We start from the raw sequence: 20,237 nt of genomic DNA on the forward strand, positions 1-20,237 counted from the left end.
TGTGTCATAAAAATTGTATTTTAGAAGCTATGACAATCAGCGATGCAGACATTTATCAGAAAATAAAGCTATATGAATACAGGGTTCAATTTATTTTCATTTTTGGATCTAAAGTACATAGTGTATTACTGTATGAACACTAGTACCATTTTTAAGTGTCACAAACACAAAGTAATATTGGATTTGTACCCATTTATATCTGATGAGGCAAAAGGAAAGTCTTGTATTCTGATGGCTATGAGTCCAAATATTTCCTATCTTCCAACAAAGCTATTAATCAAATGTCTTTACATTGGCCTTGTTACATGTTACATGAAACTTATATTGGCCCTGAGTTTTTCTTATATGCTCAACTGAGTTTGGTATTGGCTCTATCTGTTTTATAACATATGCACAATTTATGTAATGGTACATCTAAAATTGCATAGCTGAACAACAAAAGACAGTAATAAATAGTATTTTCCCCATGCATATTCAGGGTTTTTTTTCGGCCGTTTTTATAGCCGTTATTCGGCTATATTCCCAATGCCAAAAAGTATGTATTTTTCCCAAAATGAGTGCAAAAATTCCCAATCTACATTCTGAAAAAAATTATGGACAATTTTGTAATGGAAGTATGTTAAAAGAGGTTGTACAATGTGAAACAAGTGTATGAGAAAGTGCTTAAACACATCTTTACTAATCCTATGGGACTAAATATTTCCCAATTTGGAACATTTACGCGTCAAAATTCCCAATTTTAGGGGTATAGGTTATGTTCCCAAATTAGCTAGAAAAAAAACCCTGATATTTTTTAGGTAAACAACTTTTATTGTTTAGTTAACATGGAGATTCAAATCAAAATTTCTGTGTTGTTGAATAAGGAATTTATTGTATTCATTACGGAAATATTTGCCAATCACGTGGTGCAAATGTGAATCACTGACTGGAAGAGAAAATAAGTGTAGAATAAAATTCTTTACATTTCAGAAAAAAGTATTGTACCTGTTATATTGCATAAACACAAGATTCCAAATCTCAACAACTTCTGGCGAGTCCCTGTTAACCAGACTTGAAGCGTCTCTATTCCCAATATGGTCAAAATGGATCTCAGTGCACGGCCCACAGGGGCCTGTCTCTCCCATGTCCCAGAAGTTATCTTGCATCCCAAATGGTAAAATTCGAGCCTCAGGTACACTGAAATGTAAATATCAGTTAATTTTGCTGGAGTGAAATTTCATTGTTATGGGTCAACATGCATATTTCTGGGTAATATGAATTTATGGATTTAAAATTTTGAAGATAAAATTAATTGGTATTTATATGCGTTATTTGGGATTTAATTTCTTTAACTGAATCATTCATAAAAACTACTCCAACATGAATATTAATGACTTTACAGTACATGTGTACTAGCGTTATGTAATTTTAACTTTGTTCTCAGCAGGCTATTCTTGCACATTTTTCTGCGATGGTGCATTTTCTGGAAATACTAGCTTAAGTAATATTTCACATTCATTTTACCTCTCAGTTTTACAGTCATACTATCATGGAATTAACAATTTGCAACTGGTTATAGTTTTTGGTTGTTTTACACTTGTTAAGATTGTTAGCAAATATTTTGCAAAAATAAAACAAGGTGAATAGTACCAAACCAACATTTTGTCAGATAAGTAAGAATTACAGCCCAAATATAGTCTAGCATACTTCTTGCAAGTGTGTCAGATATATGAAAGCATGATAGGACATATCACGTTGAACTATTTTGTTTTATATTAAACAGGCACAAAAATATTCATACATTAACTTCTCTTACCAACAAGGCAAAGAAGAAAAGTGGCATGCGCTTCAAGAATTAGGTGAACCTTGAAAAGATTTTTGTCTTTCTAAAATAATCCAAACTATTACAGCTTACCCAAGCTCCCTCCATATTTCCCTGCACTCTAGATCCGCCTGTACACCAAGCTCAGCACAACCACCAAAATATGTAAAGTACAGTCTGTCTAGTGGTAGTTTGTACACATCAACTAACAATGTCAGGGCCATACTACATGCTTCTTTCTGTAGAATGACATTGAGAAAAAGAAACATTTACTGAAAAATTTCATAGATTTCTGTACCTTTATTCCATTTAGAATTGATGTACACAGTTTTATCTGGGGATAAAATTTAAATCCCCAGACTGGTTATCAGAAACTCCCTGTATTAAGCAAACTTGCTACACATTGCATATATGTCATTTTTGTTTTGTTGGCTTTAACATCACAAAGACACAAATATAGGTGATTTGGTATTAATATTCCAGCTTTTACATGGTGAGGAAGAACACAGGTGCTCCTCTCGACATTATTTCAGGCAAAGACAGGCACCTACGTAGAACCACCAACCTTCCGTTAGCAAGTTGAATGACTTGCTCACATTTAAGAATTCTACACCCTAAGCAAGATTTTGAACCCACAATGGTGATGGGCAAGTGATTCCATATCAACAGGCTGTGTACATACCTACTGTCTACTGCAAAGCACATCAAAGTTTGTCTATATTCGATGAATAGTTGGAGCTTCTTTTGAAATACGTTAAAATTCCAGAATCAGGAATTGCTTAGATGCATTCTGAATCTGTTGAACAATAAATAAATATAAGTTCAGGCAAGTTCACTTTGCCCTTAGAAAGCACTGATCAATGTGAGCAATATATTAAGACAATTTACCAGAGACTTTTAGCTAAGCCGCATTTTCAAAATTGGTTTAAATCTGAAGATTACCTTGAAATAATCATCGAATGACCAGCTGCCGAGCATCTCAAAGAATGTGTGATGTGTGAGGTCACGACCTACGTCATCCAGGTCATTATGTTTACCGCCAACACGAACACATTTCTGACTGTTGGCCACTCTTCTGTACCTGGCAAGATCCGAACCCTCGGGGACAGTACCCAGGAAGATTGGTTTGAACTGTAACAGAATAGGTATACAGTGAAACTGTTTCATTTTGTGGGCATGAAATTTCATGGTTTCCTCTATAAAGGCAGTGACATGGTGAGAAAGTGGATATGTGCTTTTTGTGGTTTTCCAATTGTAAAGATGACATACAAAGGAATTTTACATGGATGATGGGATTTTACTTCCTGGATAAATGCAACCATGAAATCCCCTGAAATTAGTCCCTCACAATTAGTTAGGACTTCACTGAAGCTATTTAAAAGAATGTGTATGAAAAAGTAAGATTTTTGCAAGCTGAAAATATCTTTTTATTATCTATATTGCTATACTGAGTTACTGACTGACTCTCTATGCATAAGTACAGTAGCCATCAAGTCAAATCTTCTTATTTTTATTTACATGTTGGGATTTCAGAACAAATCATTAGCTCTTATGATTTTTCAAATCATTTTACCTTTCAAAATGAAGCATACTTACCTGATTCATTCCTGCATTTGTGAAGTAAGTTCCCTGATTCTTCCCCGGAATCACTGATGAAGATTTTACAAATTCATGACTGTTCTTGGTGCAAAAGAAATCTAGAAACTGCTTTCGAACATCTTTAGATTTCCACTCTGAAGAATAAAGTCTTCTGTGTACCCGTACTGAGGTCCTTTTTAACCTACTCAGTTTGTGGAAGCATTTCTGACATATTCCATGGTTTAAAGCTTGCATTTTACAGCTGTGAAAAGAAACTTGGAAATCAAACATAGGTTTAGTTGCTACTCTGCAAATGCCAAGTCTTTTATCTACGGCTACATAGGTTTCTTTGATAAATTATTTAATCTCTGGTCAAAGAACTGACCTGTTTCGTTTGACTTATTTGACTTAGCTCAGCATTTGACTTAGCTCAACTGAGAGAAAGCAGACCTATGGATAGCTGGGCCACAAGTTCAATCACAAGGCCAGGTGTATATTCTCTATGATGATCGATAACGGGCCATGTGCCTACAACCATTCATCTACCACCTCTAATTCATGTGGTGGAAGTTAGCAGTAACTTGTAGGGAACAGGTTAGTACTGAAACAATCATGAAACTCTTGTTCTAAAGGTTAACTGTCCGCTGTTAAGTAACTGAAGTACTGTTGAAAATCAGTATTATACCTAAATAAAACAAACAAATTTTTGCTGAACTATTTCCCATCATCTGCAGTAATAAGTTTCAAGTGAACTGATTTTAAGAGTAGTTTGTAATACCAGGGTAGACTCACAGGTGCTAGTTTTTAATGTTCTATCATACATATATATGACCCATTTTCTGTCCAGTTTGCCAGGAACCTACATATCTAGTTCTATAGTCCTATAAATGTGTATACATAGACTGATAGTACTATGTATACACATATATAGGACTCTAGAACATATCAGAGTTTTCCCGGACGCAGGTTTTCTGCCTCCCTGACGCGCTTTAACTGCTTTGAACTCGCATTTTTAGTGCCTCTGCGTCCACTGGACCAGCAAAATCGGTCACGAAACTCCTTTGCACTGAAGCCTCCTTCGTGCAGATACCCATGTATAATGCGCAGTTTTTTGACCCCCCGGGACCACCCCCGAATCGTGGGTGTGCATTATACACAGATATAGACAATTTTCCAACTTCAAAACAAGTTTTGTTACCGATGTTTCGGTAAAGGGAAACTACTCTCCGTGCTAACTGTCACCGCTAAAATCTAAGATTGCCCTTACGTTCCGTAAAAGATCAAATGGTTTATTTTTCTTTCAAACTAAATTAATTTCATATAAATTTAAAAGTATTTTGATGAAAGATATATTAATAAATCACAAAAATTATGATACTTATTAAGGATCAAGTTTTATCTTTAACCGAGATCAAACTGAACAACATAATTGACCCGAGGTGACACGTTAATTGCCGGTAATTACTGGCTATTTGATTGTAACAAAAAGACTATCACACCTTTTGTTATCGGTCTGAATTGGGAAACTCATGTCATTTTGAAAGATACCATTCTGAAATATTGAATCAGCTGCTATCTAAATTAAAAAGATACAAGTTCATTCGGTTTTAGGCTTAATTTTTAGAGTAATAATGTCCATTTTCAAGATCAGTTATTTGCGGACCCCTAAAAATTATTAGGGACCCTTAAGTTAGCAGCCATGGGAGTCCATGGACTCTCAAATAAAAAAAACCAGAGGGAAAACCCTGACATATTAAAAGGATTTTGTTACTAGCACATACCTGTGAGTAGACTTATCCTGGTCTACAGTTTAACTAGTCACAGCAACCAGAATTTTTTTAATTTTTCACTCTATTAATTGTACCAAATTTATATGAAGTAAACACATTAAGTAGGTCATTTAGATACTAAGTATCAGTTGCACTCCATTATTGCAAAATATTATTTCATCAGAAGGTCAATAACTGCATCTAATCTTAAGTGACGTTTTTCTTACATTTCTTTTCATACTTTGGAATTTAAGATAATTCATCATTTTCAAAGGTACATTTATATAAATTTGTGCATAGCTGGTTTCATGACGTACAGAGAAGCAATCACTGAACAAAATATATCCGAATTTTTATATCCGAAACTGGCGAAAGTCATTAGAAGATTATCGTATGTGCACGAGCATATTTGACTGTTTCCAGCTCTATAAATAATATAAACAAATACTGGAAAAAAAGTAAATGCTCAGAGCCAACCTTTAAATATCAGAATAATGCTTTTAATTGCGAAAATTCCTTCTCACCTGTCTTGGTACAAATGGCGTAGATAATAAAAGGGAAGCAACTGTATACGACAAGTCGTGATATATTGACCATTCTTTGCCAATTTACCAATCTCATTTACATATTAAATATGTTATTTAGTAGTTTTCAGAGATGTATTTAAAAAGAAGTATAGCTTGTTACATATAGTTAAATATAAAATATTTTAAGTACATAATTTTTTTATTTTTTTTTACTTTCAGTAAATTTTGTTCTATTAATATATTAAGAAATCTTTTGTTTTTAATCAGCACACAGATCTATATTTGAAACATTACACCATGTTGCAGTAACTATACTTAGACTTTAATATCAATAATATGTCATAGTTTTAACAATGGTATCTACTGTTATCTTAAAAATAAAATTAAAGCAACACTCTCATTAATTATTTTACGAGTAAAAGTTACACTATCTATATAGCCCGTCTCCATCACTTCTTCCATCTCAGTATTTCCGGTCTAGACTAGGGTAGTGCCAGGATATATAAATAATATTTTACACATTGTTGGACTTCAGTATATGGTGGATTTCGTTTCTAAAATAGTGCTTTTATGCACTTAATCGTTGGCGATTGAAAATAAGTTTTAAGACCCCATAACAAATCTCCAGTTTGGGATTCTGAACTTATCACACGACTGTATGATATTCTTTTGACTACAACAGAACATGTGCTGTTCCATTTAACATTGATTAGGCTACCAAATAAATCTGTACTTGCAGACACTTTTTATAGATGCATTCATTTTATATGATGTTATAATAATGTTCTAAGTCATCTTTGGAGAGTTTGTCAGCTCTGTTTGCCATGTATTATAGCTGTTAGGGTGAGCTCAGACAATAATAATAAATCACAAAATAGAAAGCCAACACTTGGACAGCTGAGAGGCCAAATATTTGTTCTCCGATATTAATTCAGGACCACTTCCCTCTCTCCTGCGCAGCATTGGTGCCCTATTACAGTATTATGCATGTAACTAGGGGAGGTAATAACTGGTAGAAATTGTGTTCCATGTCTGTTCTAATCAACATTCTTTCCCCTTCCTTACGTCCTTGTTCCATTCTGTTCTGTGGGTTCTATGAAATAGTACTTACTTGTGGATTTCGAATTTACTGAGTTTTCTTTAGACTTTATTCATTGGAATTTAATTTTGACGCTTTATGCAACCACAAAATCCATGAAAATCATCCCTATATATTTGCAGCTCAAACTTTATACAGCTATTTTGTTCCAATTCCAACTTTATCCAAAGGCAAAATATTCCAGAGGTCGCAATACTAAGTTGAAAAGAAGAAAGTGTATTTTGCAGGACCTGTTCATAGCAGTCTGCATTTAGACACAATGTTACAATGTTGGCTATTCCTACACTACCTGTATGTGATTTTATCATTTCAGATAACTGTAAGATAGATCTAGACTGTATTAGATAGCAATTTCCGTGATATGAAATACATTAGGTATCCAAAGATGCCTTCACGCACTTTATATTTCCATGTATTTTATGTTTATTACAAAAAATGTACTCAACATTGATTGAAGTAGTTTCACTCAAGTTCCATGATTGCCAGTCCCATTTTCAGTCTTGAGATTACTGTTACCTTGGCCTACTGACCCCCGTAAGACGGCAGATATTTACTGACCACAGGCAAGTCATCATATGTTTGCTGACTGTAGACGGAAGCATTCTTCAATACTTGCATAAAAAAATTACAGTCTAGAGGCCTTTGTGACCTTAGTCATTGACCAACTGGCCAAAAAGGCAAAAGATACCATTTGAGCCACGCCATGAGAAAACCAACATAGTGGCTTTGCGACCAGCATGGATCCATACCAGCCTGTGTGGTCAGGATCCATGCTGTTCGTGAACAGTTACTCTAATTGCAATAGGCTTTGAAAGCGAACAGCATGGATCCTGACCAGACTGCGCGAATGCGCAGGCTGGTCTGGATCTATGCTGGTCGCAAAGCCACTGTTGGTTTTCTCACAGCACGGCGCATTTACTGTCCACAGGTAACCATCCTACCAAGTTTGATCACTTTGGACCAACTCATTCTTTATTTATTGAACAGAATCTGTTTTCAGTCTCAATGACACTGTTACCCTGACCTTTTACTCAATGAATCCCATAACAACAGGGATAATCTACTGACCAAAGGCAGTCATCCAAAGAATTTTAGGAACTGTTGGGCAAAGCATTCTTTAGTTATTGCACTGAAGCTGTTTTCAGTCTCAAGGTGTCTGTGACCTTTACCTTTCATAGACAAACCCCTAAATTGATAGGCGTCATCTACTGACAACGGGCAATTATCCTATGAAGTTTGACCATTGTGAAAACAAGCAGTCACTTGTTAATATGGGAAACTAAATGGTCTACTGACCCAGACAGACTGATAAATGACAAAACAGTATATCACCTCTTCTTCAAAGAGGGATGTACATTGTGTTCTAAGAGTACCAGGCATAATGAAATTTATATACCTCCCGACATCTTACTTATGACTGAACACCTACAAATGGCCCAAGAAATAACAAAGATGTATTAACTATTAGCCTTCTGCACTGTTCGCTATTCACTCAATAAATTTTGTGAAACCCCCTTTAAATAATAAGTGGTACTGCCCAAATTGAATGATGGACCAGTCCATTTTAGAAATGTAGCAAGGCAAAGGTTAAAACAAGACAACAAGTCAGCTGGAGGATTTCTGAGACCTTTATTATCTTCATGCATGTCAAAATTCGGTACACAAGATTTTTTCCACTGATATGTACAATGGATGTCATGATACATGTGTTTAAAGTTAAATCAATATGACATTAAAAAATTTGGACCCAGATCACAAAACTTATAAACTTTATATTTATCCTTAACCTAGGAGCAGCATATCATTATTCATCCATTAGCTTTTTCAAACACTATCTGCAGCCAATACACAGTCGAGTATCAGAATAGAAACATTGCCAAATTAAACCTCAATATATTATCTGTAACTTTTTCAATCCGCTTTGCTCTTACTTTTGTACACAGTCATATATGTATATAAAGAATAAGACAGCTGTAGAAAAATATTTCATCTGTATATTAAAATTTGACCAGAAACCATTATATTCCATAAAGAACTGAAAGGACACGACTACAAGGTCTGATTCACAAGGGGCAAACAACGTGCATAAACTGTCACAGTGCTGAAACCAGCCCTGCCTTTCCATAAGGTAAAACACAGAGCACGACATCTCTCAACTTAAGGTAGCGACATTACAAATTGTCATCTCCGGTCCCCTACCTTAAAATGTCAAAACAAGAATACTTTTTAATCCACTTTTTATAATACATTTGTTTACTGGTAAATAGAAATAAAAGCATTCAGAGTTAAATGAACTGGGTCCAAACACAATACAATCATGGTATAAGCAAAAGCACATATTAAACTGTCGTCTGCTTTTGTATCATAATCGGGTAAATTAGAGAAAAAAAAATAGACAATGTTAATAATGTATGCAAACAATACTATAGACTTAAAATGACAAAAAGTATAAGACTATGAAAGGAATTCTGGTAAAATAGTGAAATAAAACTCATATTCCTTTTACACAATCATATAAAAGCAAAAAATAACTGCAACCTGACCACTGATGAAGATTATCGATCACTGAGAAATCAGTTAATTTCGTTGGCACAAAGTTCGGTGATTTCAACATAAAAAGATTTCTTTGTGGTTTATATGAATTCAAAAGTTTTAAAGATAAAATAAGTAAGGAATTTATTTGTTTGCCAAAATTTCATTCTGCAGACTGACACAGCCGTAATATCCATAAAAATTAAAACCCATGAATATTGATGATTTCACAGTACAATTATGTATTATATCATGATCCATTATAAACGTTGACTTTTGCTTCATTAAGTAGTAGTTTTAAGCGATATCATAAAACAAGAAATACACACAGATGGATATACAGTTTTGAACTATATAAAATTCGCCTCAAATATCAAGATGGCACTTTACGTTGTATGAAAAATGGTAAAATAAAGACTGTTTACCCTATATCTAAAGCAAAATATCTGTGAACGAGATTCCTTGGTAAAATGGCAAAATAAGTTAATACAAGCATACCCTATGGTTCTGAAAACCGACCTCCTTTAATTGTTTTGTGTCAGCAATCACACTGTCCTAAAATAAAGGATGAAACAAATGATGTTTTTACAAAAAAAATTTTTTGAGGATTTCGAAAAAAAAAAATACTTTGAATTTTGTCCAATTTTCAGCCAGGGTATCACTGAAAATATGCCTGGAAAAAAAACTTTATCAGTTTTTAAATATAAATTTCACTTTTAGGTAGGGCTGTCATTGATTGGGTCTTAGGCATACTGACAATACATCGATATATCAATTAAGTTAGATTAACAACCTATTTGTTCATATGCATAATATATACCTTCCTGTAAATGCTATTTTTAGTTTTATTGCCTACTTTTCATATTTTACTGTTTGATTGTGTTGTATTTGTATTTATGAAATAAAAGAAATAAATAAAAATTAATAACATTTTGAATTTTTATTTTGCCTTCACTCCTCTTGCATTTATCCAAATTTACAACTTTGTGAACTTAGGTTGTTTTTGAGGGTCTGAGTGTTTATCTGGATAGTTTTTTCTCTCTGTAAAATATCAATTTTTGAAAATGGGAATCGATAATCGATTGACAAAAAAAAAATCGTTGATACATCGATATCGTTTCTATCAATGACAGCTCTACTTTTAGGTTTCTATCAACATTAAGATTACAAGATACATTTGTAATTGTAAAAACAAGTCTTCTCTTTATTTTGTCATTTGTAAAGGTGATTTTCAAAAATTCTAGGGTACATTGAACAAATAATAGGGTTTGTACCTGATGCAGATATAAATTTAATACATGTAAAGTATAAATTATACACTGAAACTAAAAGTGGTCTAAACTGACTAGGGTATTATAAAAAGCACATACAAAAAGAAAACTGTGCCAGCACCTTGAATAAATATAAAAAACATGAACATGAATCTGGTTTTCATAAAAGCATCACAATGCTGATAAATGGTGGTTTTGTGCGCAACTTACATAATACCTTGATTCAAGGTAAACTGATTCAAGGTTATTCTTACCTTTCAAGCATGAAGAAATTTCAAGGTGATTTTTACCATTCAAACATGGATCAACCGAAGTCACGGTAAAAAATCAAGATTATTTTCAACTTTCATACACATACATGAAATATATGCATTAAAGCACAACAGAATATTGACGTTTTTACAAAAGAAACATAAAATTTCTACTTAAAACTTTATCCCATGAAATACATCTTTTCATTATATGCTAATTGACGAAATAGTAAGTTTTACCGTAGAGATAAAGTCCATATCACTCACTATATATCAGTAGCTATGGCTGGTGTAGCTTTACCTATCTATTCGTACCCTATGAATTAATTTTTCGAATAAAAGAGGATGAAAATTAATGCTGCACTTCTTTCTTTGCAGTATACTTCTCAGTGAGATATATTCCATATTTACTCAAAACAAGCAAACAAATATCACCTATATACCCACTGACTTGTTTTTTCATTACAACATTTTCTACTTGTAAAGAAGAACTGATTGATGAAACATGAAATTCCTAATCTCTGTTGTATGTAAAAGCAGATATAAGTCACAAAACATTCATATTGTAAAATTAACAATTCCTGCTGGCAAAGCATGAGCAGATTTGTTTCTTGCCCAACATATAAAAGCAAATAAAAAAAAATTAGTTTAAAGCACTATTTTCAACTTCAGATGAGAACATGTATACCCTTCCCTCATACATCTATTAAGGCTGTACCAAAGTTTTATTCCATAATAATTAATAAATGACTCACTTCTACATGTTCTATCTAAAAAAAAAGAGCTGTCTCCATAGGATGACACATGCCCCCGATGGCACTTTGAATGAATAGTTATGGCCGATGTTAGAGTTTAGTACCTTTGACCTACGGACCTGGGTCTTGCGCGCGACACGTCGTCTTACTGTGGTACACATTCATCCCCAATAATTTTAAAATCCATGCATGAATGACAAAGATATGGACCGGACACGCCCATCAATGCACTATCATGAAATATGACCTTTAACGTCTAAGTGTGACCTTGACCTTTGAGCTACGGACCTGAGTCTTGCGCGCGACACGTCATCTTACTGTGGTACACATTCATGCCAAGTTATTTGAAAATCCATCAATGGATGACAAAGATATGGACTGGACACGAATGCACTATCCTGAAAAATGACCTTTAACGTCTAAGTGTGACCTTGACCTTTGAGCTACGGACCTGGGTCTTTCGCGCAACACGTCGTCTTACTGTGGTACACATTCATGCCAAGTTATTTGAAAATCCATCCATGGATGACAAAGATATGGACCGGACACGAATGCACATCATGAAAAATGACCTTTAACGTCTAAGTGTGACCTTGACCTTTGAGCTACGGACCTGGGTCTTTCGCATGACACGTCATCTTACTGTGGTACACATTCATGCCAAGTTATTTGAAAATCCATCCATCGATGACAAAGATATGGACCGGACACGAAAATTGCGGACACACCGACAGACTGACAGACGGTTCAAAAACTATATGCCTCCCTTCGGGGGCATAAAAAAAATCTTAAAAATGTGTGAACTTCACAAGTAAATCTGACTTTTATAAGCCTCATAGGCAGGGCTAAATTATGCTACAAGGCAAAAATAAACCATTTGATATAAGTGATTCACAGACATATCATCAACCAATCATGGACAATCTAAGCAAGAATATCATTTTATAATGTATGCAAGAAATGCTCTGATTGGTTGATTTCACAACCATGTAAAAATCAAGGCAGTAGCGATAAATTATGAAAGTAATAAGCAACGTACAGGGAGTAAAAATATATATACAAATATATAGTGTACAGGCATGAACTTCTAATCATTTTTTTATGCAAGACGAGGCTATTGCACTTTCAATACCAAATGTATGCATACAAAAAATTTAATATCTAAGTCGTATTATGACAAAACAGTGAGAAAAATAACCATCTTTGGAGAGAAAAAATCGTAACGAAAGCAAGAGGTATGATTCTTCATTTGGCGTATATGTTAAATTGTTTCTCAACAAGTATATACCAAAGACTGTTTAAAGAATCAATTATAACGAAATTATTTTGAAAGAATGCATTATAAAACTGTATCAAGCATTTGATGCAACGAAATGAAGAAATCCAAAATACAATCGACCCAACAACGAAATTACAAAACTTTAATGTTTCAACTAAAAATGACTTAGATTACATTACTCGAACTGGAGTAAAATTTTAAAACACAATGATGGTTTTGTTTAACTTTTGCAAAAAAAAAAAACAAACAAAACAATATACTTATTTGTATTATATGCATAAACTCAAATCTTTTTGCAAAAAATACGACATTGTGTAAATGAAGAGATAGGAAACCTATTCCATGTCAAAAATTTGTCCAAAGTCCAGCCATTGCAGCAGTACTTAGTAAATAACAACTGTATAGGCACAAAACTATTTACAACCCTTCAAAAGCTGTTAAGGTAGTGGACCCATAATGACACTCGGCAATGTCCGTGTGATTTCGTATTCTCGACAGATAATTCAGTATTTTTCAGAAGTACTGGTAACTAAAGCTCAACACGCACATGACTTTTTGCAAAAACTCAAGAGTGCCAGAACAGCAAACAGAGAATACTCGATTTGCCAATTGTCACTGCGGGTCCACTACCTTAATATCTACTAAAAATAAAAGCAAACACTTTTTTATATTTTACAACTTGTGTAAAATTATTGCACAGTGACAAAAATAATTAATCCATTGAACAACAAGAGCTGTCACTAATGGTGACAAATGCCCCCGCAGCGCCTTGACCTTTGACCTGGTGACCCCAAAGTCAGTAGGGGTCGTGTACTCAATAAGTACTATTAGCATGTGAAGTTTGAAGGTCCTGGGTGCAGTGGTTCGCGAGTAAAGTGCCTTCATGCAAAAAGTTAAAGTTGTGACGAAAAAACGAACTAACGAACGGACGGACAGTTGAAAACAAATATGCTTTCCTTCGGGGGCATAAAAAGTTTGTTTGTAATAAAGAGAGAGGTATTTTTAAATGACTGATTAAAATTATAACTCTGGTGTATTAGAAACAGAACAGGTTTTGTTTAAACATTAAAATCAAAACCTTTTCTAAACTCAACATACGTTTGGCTAGCTCAAACCAATTCCAAGCAGCAAAGCAAAATATTTCGAATAAAAAATAGACTTACAAAGAAAATAAAAATACAGTATGGTGAAAATCTTTTGTGCAATGTATCTTGCCCCATTTTCTGGTTATCTGATTGTACATGAACAAATATTTTAAAGAAACAAGCAAAATAAAACAAAAATTTTCAAGTGTACACACTGAAACATGGTGAAATACTGCTAAAATATATATCAACCTAAACATTCAACACATCCAAGTATGAAAGCAAAACACGAAATGCTATCAAAAACATTTTGACAGTCAAAATGAGTATTTTGTTCTTGGGATTCGATCAAGTTTTGCAGTATAAATTTCATACAAATAAAATACCATTTACACACAGAGATAATTTCCCTTAATTGTTAATAGAATTAAGAACCTGAAATATGGTTAAGCAATGTTTAAAACATAAAACAGCTTTCTGCTAAACTTGTGGTCAAAACGGACCTTCCTGCGGAAAAAAATCTCCATGACAGACTGGCATCTGTAGATATACAACTTCTTCCTTTCTTTTGACGTAAGATATTAAATAAAACATTATTAAGCACATAAATCTTGTCAGGTAATTCCATTTCTTAACTATATACAACTTAATAAGTAGGCACTCCCTCTAAAGCTATCATCTTAAGTTACTATGCGCCCACAACAAACATTTTTCTTTCTGAATTAACATGTTTACTGTTGAATCATTTGTGCCTTGCTTCTGAATTCCATTAAGTGAACTGATGAGATTTGTTACTTTTTTTCTGAATTTGGATTTAGATAAGTAGTTTTTGGCTGACAATCAAACGTAGCATTGATACTCTAAAATCCATGTCTGAACTGCTGCTGGTACTTCTGAATGAAGTTTTCTGCTTCTGACTTCTGACCAGTAAAGCTGTAGCTGCTGAATTGTAATTGTAGACTGCTTATATGTCAGGTGAGTTATGATTATCACATACAAAATGCATTAGCCAGATGATCTCTGAAGACATTGAATCCATGATAAACCAATAAACCATGTAATTGTAATCAATTACAACACATTTCTTTTTTTCGATTAAACACACATATATAAGCAAATCTATAACAAAGTAAGCAAATTTTCCACAAGTGATATGATTAGCAGAGAAATTACCATATTCCAAACATCTTGATAATAACATCCTAACGAATGCATTGTTTTTCCACTTTACTAAAAGTAAGTGATTACAGATCTGATACAGTAATTCATTCCAATCCAAGATGATCAGTATATGATTACAGATTCCTTTAGTTGATGCAGTCTGTAAGGTCTGGAAATCAATTACAGATGTACAGAAAAGCTACTGATTACAGATGCAGTATTTCATTCCAGTTTCTGATTACAGATTCAATTTATGACTGCAGCCTATGAGGATCAGTAATCGATTACAGATGCACAGAAGTCAGCCATTCAGCACGAGTAATAAGTTACACGCTATACACAATAATTGATTGTAGTTTTTCACAAAAGTCTACATGATTTGTTTTTAGGCCTCACAGGCTGTGGGTGTATAACTGCTCGTACTGCTTCTTCAAATACCTGAAAAATAAATGCAAAGCAATGTCAAAATCAAATCCCTGCTAGAGCTGCTTTTGAGAAAAGCACATGTCTCCTACAACTGCCTAATCATCTGAACAGTAGTATATGAGTCAACCGTGCACCAAAACCTCAACTGCCTTATCAGACTTTGAGTGCTTTGATTATCAAAAAACAAGTTTCAAGGGCCATAATTCCGAAGTGCCTGGACTGATTTAGCTAGTTATCCAACTTGGTCCGAGGACTTATTGGCAAACATATTTTGTTCAAGTTTTGTGAAGATTGGATGAGAAATATACGACTTAGAGTGCAGAAAAGCTTTGTGACAAACAGGGTGACAGACAGACTGACAGACACACACAGACAGGAGTAAATCAATATGTCTCCCACACCACTGTGTGGTGGTAGACATAACAAACAGGTAAAATTCATTTTATATTCAAAAGTTGAAATCTAGGATTCCAGTCCCTAAGGACGTCATGTCAATCAAAACCACAAAATTTTGCGTCCTCAGAATTCAAGATTTCACAGTATATGATGTAAATTTCCTTCAATGGTCTGTTCAAATAAGGTAATAAGATGTTCTAAGAAATTGCTTTCATGATGTGACGTGAAATGTAGGGAAAGCATTAAACTCAGAACCTGTGCACTAGACATCTGAATCTAAGAAGCAAACTTTGATCAAACCCTTCAAAATCCCTTACAGTTATGACAATACTTGCTGGCAATTCAGAAAGCAGTAATTGTGTGTAGTTATCATAATTAGTTCATGTAATGAATATTTTGTTATCTTCCCTCTCTCAAGTGAAATTTATTATACAGGTTTTTCATGTTCAAATTAGAAGGGGAGACAAAACACCACCTTCTATGAACCTTTTTAAGCACATTTACACATGTTGAACTAGCAGGAAAAGTTCCTTGAACTAAGTAGTCTAAGTACATTTAACATAAATTTTTTCTTGACCACTTTAAATCCAAGCTGATTTGCACAACACCTATACCTGCTAAGGAAGCCCCACCTTTACATTCGAGTAATATTCATATTAAATCCAAAACTTAGTTATGGGCATTAACATTATTTGTGAACAGAAAATGTCAGGAAACTCTCACCTGTTTAAGTCCTCGCTGAGTTAAAGCTGAACATTCCATATATTTGACTGCTCGAATTTTATTGGCTAATTTAATACCCTGTTCTCGCTTGATTGGTGACAATCCTTGTTGAGCTAATTGTCCTATTGCTTCTTTATTTTCACGTAGATCTATTTTGGTTCCTACAAAAAGAGAAAGAAATTTAAAATAGAAAGGTAATAAGTATCATTCCTTTATTAGCAAATAATACTTGTCATTACAGCATTTGCTAACACAAAAAGTCCACCATGGCTCCCTGACAGAACATCTAGAACATTTAATGGATATTTTTAAGTTTCAACCACTCGGAATCATTTTCATTTTCCTATGCAGTGACTTCTCTTTACACTCAGCAGGGTTCCCACACTTTTTCGTCTGTGAAATTTAAGGACTTTTCCAGGACCTTGTTGTGATTTTCAAGGACCTCTGTATGACATATCGGGTTGTACGTTCCCGTCAATTTTTTCTAGATTTAGTGTAAAAATATAAGAACAAGAGGGCCATGATGGTCCGATATTGCTTAATAATTTCTACTTAATAAATACAGGCTCTGCAAATTTTCTTTTTTCTTTTCTTTTTTTTATTTTCATTTTGTTTTCTTACTGTCCTCAAGTTTTGTTTCACAAGGAAACTATGAATCATTTACTTGTCTAGCATGTTTTGAAGAATTAATCAACTCCTTCATAATAACTACACCTCTGGTGCCACCTACATTATTTATATAATCTTTGATATACTTCTAGCAATTAAATTATTTTCAGTCAAGTTGTTGTTTGATTGCTGAGTTCAAGCATGTCACTAATCACGATTTTCACAATTGTTCTCGAAAAATAATCGGAATTTCACAGGGCTTCTTAAAAATCGACACAAAAATGACCGAAAGCCTAAAATTACTGTTTAAAAATTCAAGCATAGCTACCTACATAGGCCCATCAACCACAAAAACATCGGTATTTTCGAAAAAGGAGATTGAAATGACATCCATGTCCGCCATTTTGAATCATGAATTATTTCCCTTAGCAAAATTGGATAATTCCCGGTATTTTCCCGTACCTTTACCGTTTTCTCGCCAAATTCCCGGTATTTTCATGGCCAGGAGTCAATTTTTGAAATTCACGGACTTTTCCCATTTTTCTAGTAGCATGGGAACCCTGTTTACAGTAAAGATATAGAGAATCTGTCATTGGCCTTCGGTTAAGATCAGAAAATCCCAACCCGAGGGCGCACCGCTCAAGTCTTAAACGAGGCTGTGCCGTGTTTTAGACTTGAGCAGTGCGCCCGAGGGTTGGGATTTCCGATCTTCACCGAACACCAATGATGGATTCTATTTCTCACTTACCACAACAGAAACAACAAGAGGACCATGATGGTCCTGAATCGCTCACCTATCCCCACATGACCCAGTGTTGAACTGAGTATGACGTCGTTATTTCTATTATTTGACATAGTGACCTAGTTTTGAGCACATGTGACCTAGATATCATCAAGATAAAAAATTCTGACCAATTTTCACGAAGATCCATTGAAAAATATAGCCTCTAGAGAGGTCACAAGGTTTTTCTATTATTTGACCTAATGACCTAGTTTTTGAAGGCACGTGACCCACTTTAAACTTGACCTAGATATCATCAAGGTGAACATTCTCACCAATTTTCATGAAGATCTCGTGAAAAATATGGCCTCTAGAGAGGTCACAAGGTTTGTCTATTTTTTGACCTACTGACCTAGTTTTTGACCGCACATGACCCAGTTACGAACCTGACCTAGATATCATCAAGCTGAACATTCTGACCAATTTTCATGAAGATCCGTTGAGAAATATGCCTCTAGAGAGGTCACAAGGTTTTTTCTATTTTTAGACCTACTGACCTAGTTTTTGACCCCACATGACCCAGTTTCAAACCTGGCTTAGATATAATCAAGTGAACATTCTGACCAATATTCATGAAGATCTCATGAAAAATATGGCCTCTAAAAGGTCACAAGTTTTTCTATTTTTAGATCTACTGACCTAGTTTTTTACCCCACGTGACCCAGTTTCGAACTTGACCTAGATATCTTCAAGGTAAATACTCTGACCAATTTCATGAAGATCCATTGAAAAATATCGCCTCTAAGAGGTCATAAGGTTTTTCTATTTTTAGATCTACTGACCTAGTTTTTGACTGCACGTGACCCATTTCGAACTTGACCTAGATATCACAAGGTGAACATCTCCCCATTTCATGAAGATCCATTGAGAAATATGCTCTAGAGAGGTCACAAGTTTTATCTATTTTTAGATCACTGACCAGTTTTTGACCAATCCATTTCGAACTATGCCAGATATCATCATGAACATCTGATCCAATTTTCATGAAGATCCTTGAGAAATATGAAAGGTCACAAGTTTTCTTTTTAGACCTAATGACCAAGTTTTCCCCACATTGACTAATTTGATTTGACCTAGATATTCATCAAGTGACTCTTTCTAGACCAATATTCATAAAGTTCTCATTGTAAGTATAGGCCTCTAGATCAAGGTTTTCTCTTTTTTAGATTTATAGTTTTAAAATGACAGTCAATGACCTAAATGCTCGATATTGCTAATAATTTCTACTTAAAATATGGCTCTGAACAAATTTTCTTTTTTTCTTATGCTTTTTTTAATATTTTCAATTTTAGTATCTCAGTACTTCTGCCAATTTTGTTTCCATGAAAATATGGCTAAATCAAGTTTATCTTGTTAGCATGTATTTTGAGACCACATCAACCCTTCGAACTACTACACTCTGGTGCATCCTGACAATATTATAAATCTTGAAAATACCCTCTAGACACAAGTTTTTCATCATTGTTGTTTATTTGCCTGAGTTTAAGCCCCACGTAACCATTTTCGAAATTTTGCTCGAAACATAATGGAACATTTCACACATTTTCATAAGATCCAAAAAATGACTCGAAGTCCAAAGTTTTACTGTTTAAAACAAGCTAGTTTTTGACCCTACGTGCCCATCAACTACACTGGATATTTTCGAAACAGGGATCTCTGCCGATATTTGAATCATGAAAATATTGCCTCTAGATCAAAGGATATTCCTATTTTCCCGACCTTACGTTTTTCGCAAATCCCCGGGTATTTCACTGGCCAGATCATGTATTTGAAATTACAGGACTTTTCAATTTGGTTCTAGAGAGGGACACTATTTTAAACAGTAGACTATAGAGATACCCATTCGATGCCTAGATTACAAGATAGAACATCCCAACTTCTAAGGGCCCATGAAAAGTGCCTTAAGAGTGTGCCGAAAGTTTAACTGAGCACGTGCGCACCGAGGGACGGACACGACCCGCCGAACACAATATGCATTCACTTTGTCACTTGACAGGAAATAAAAACAAGCCTGAAAATATGGAACTATTTAAAACGGGGGATATTGACGTCCGTAAGCAGAAGTGACGTCATGACATTTCAGTGATGCACAATAACAAAGTTCCGCTTTAGTTTTATTGTTTGTAGCGTAACGGTACCTTCTAATCATAAAGTAACGAATTTTGAATCGAGAAATACACTATAAGGAACGGAG

At 34.4% G+C, this 20,237-nt stretch overlaps 2 protein-coding genes across 4 annotated transcripts in view; both read right to left on the reverse strand.

The window, feature by feature from the left end:
• LOC123554741 (alanine--tRNA ligase, cytoplasmic-like) overlaps positions 1 to 5,703 on the reverse strand; it is a 47,423-nt gene extending 41,720 nt beyond the window's left edge. Inside the window, exons 1-5 of one of the 2 annotated variants that reach the window (XM_045345047.2) lie at positions 5,626 to 5,703; positions 3,398 to 3,641; positions 2,744 to 2,932; positions 1,895 to 2,040; positions 985 to 1,176 (exon numbers count right to left, since the gene is read on the reverse strand). In XM_045345047.2, coding sequence (XP_045200982.2) covers positions 985 to 1,176; positions 1,895 to 2,040; positions 2,744 to 2,932; positions 3,398 to 3,634 — 764 coding nt within the window. In that variant the 5' untranslated portion in view covers positions 3,635 to 3,641; positions 5,626 to 5,703. The remainder of the gene's footprint in view (positions 1 to 984; positions 1,177 to 1,894; positions 2,041 to 2,743; positions 2,933 to 3,397; positions 3,642 to 5,625) is intronic. The other variant, XM_045345048.2, reaches the window with a different exon arrangement.
• Positions 5,704 to 8,384: 2,681 nt separating this feature from the next.
• LOC123554740 (ras-related C3 botulinum toxin substrate 2-like) overlaps positions 8,385 to 20,237 on the reverse strand; it is a 39,337-nt gene continuing 27,484 nt past the window's right edge. For both annotated transcript variants that reach the window (XM_045345046.2, XM_045345044.2), the window contains exons 6-7: positions 16,654 to 16,814; positions 8,385 to 15,546 (exon numbers count right to left, since the gene is read on the reverse strand). In XM_045345046.2, the coding sequence (XP_045200981.2) occupies positions 15,469 to 15,546; positions 16,654 to 16,814 (239 nt within the window). In that variant the 3' untranslated portion in view covers positions 8,385 to 15,468. The remainder of the gene's footprint in view (positions 15,547 to 16,653; positions 16,815 to 20,237) is intronic.

The sequence above is a fragment of the Mercenaria mercenaria genome, chromosome 7 (assembly GCF_021730395.1).
Source record: "Mercenaria mercenaria strain notata chromosome 7, MADL_Memer_1, whole genome shotgun sequence".
In the NCBI taxonomy this organism is placed as follows: domain Eukaryota; kingdom Metazoa; phylum Mollusca; class Bivalvia; order Venerida; family Veneridae; genus Mercenaria; species Mercenaria mercenaria.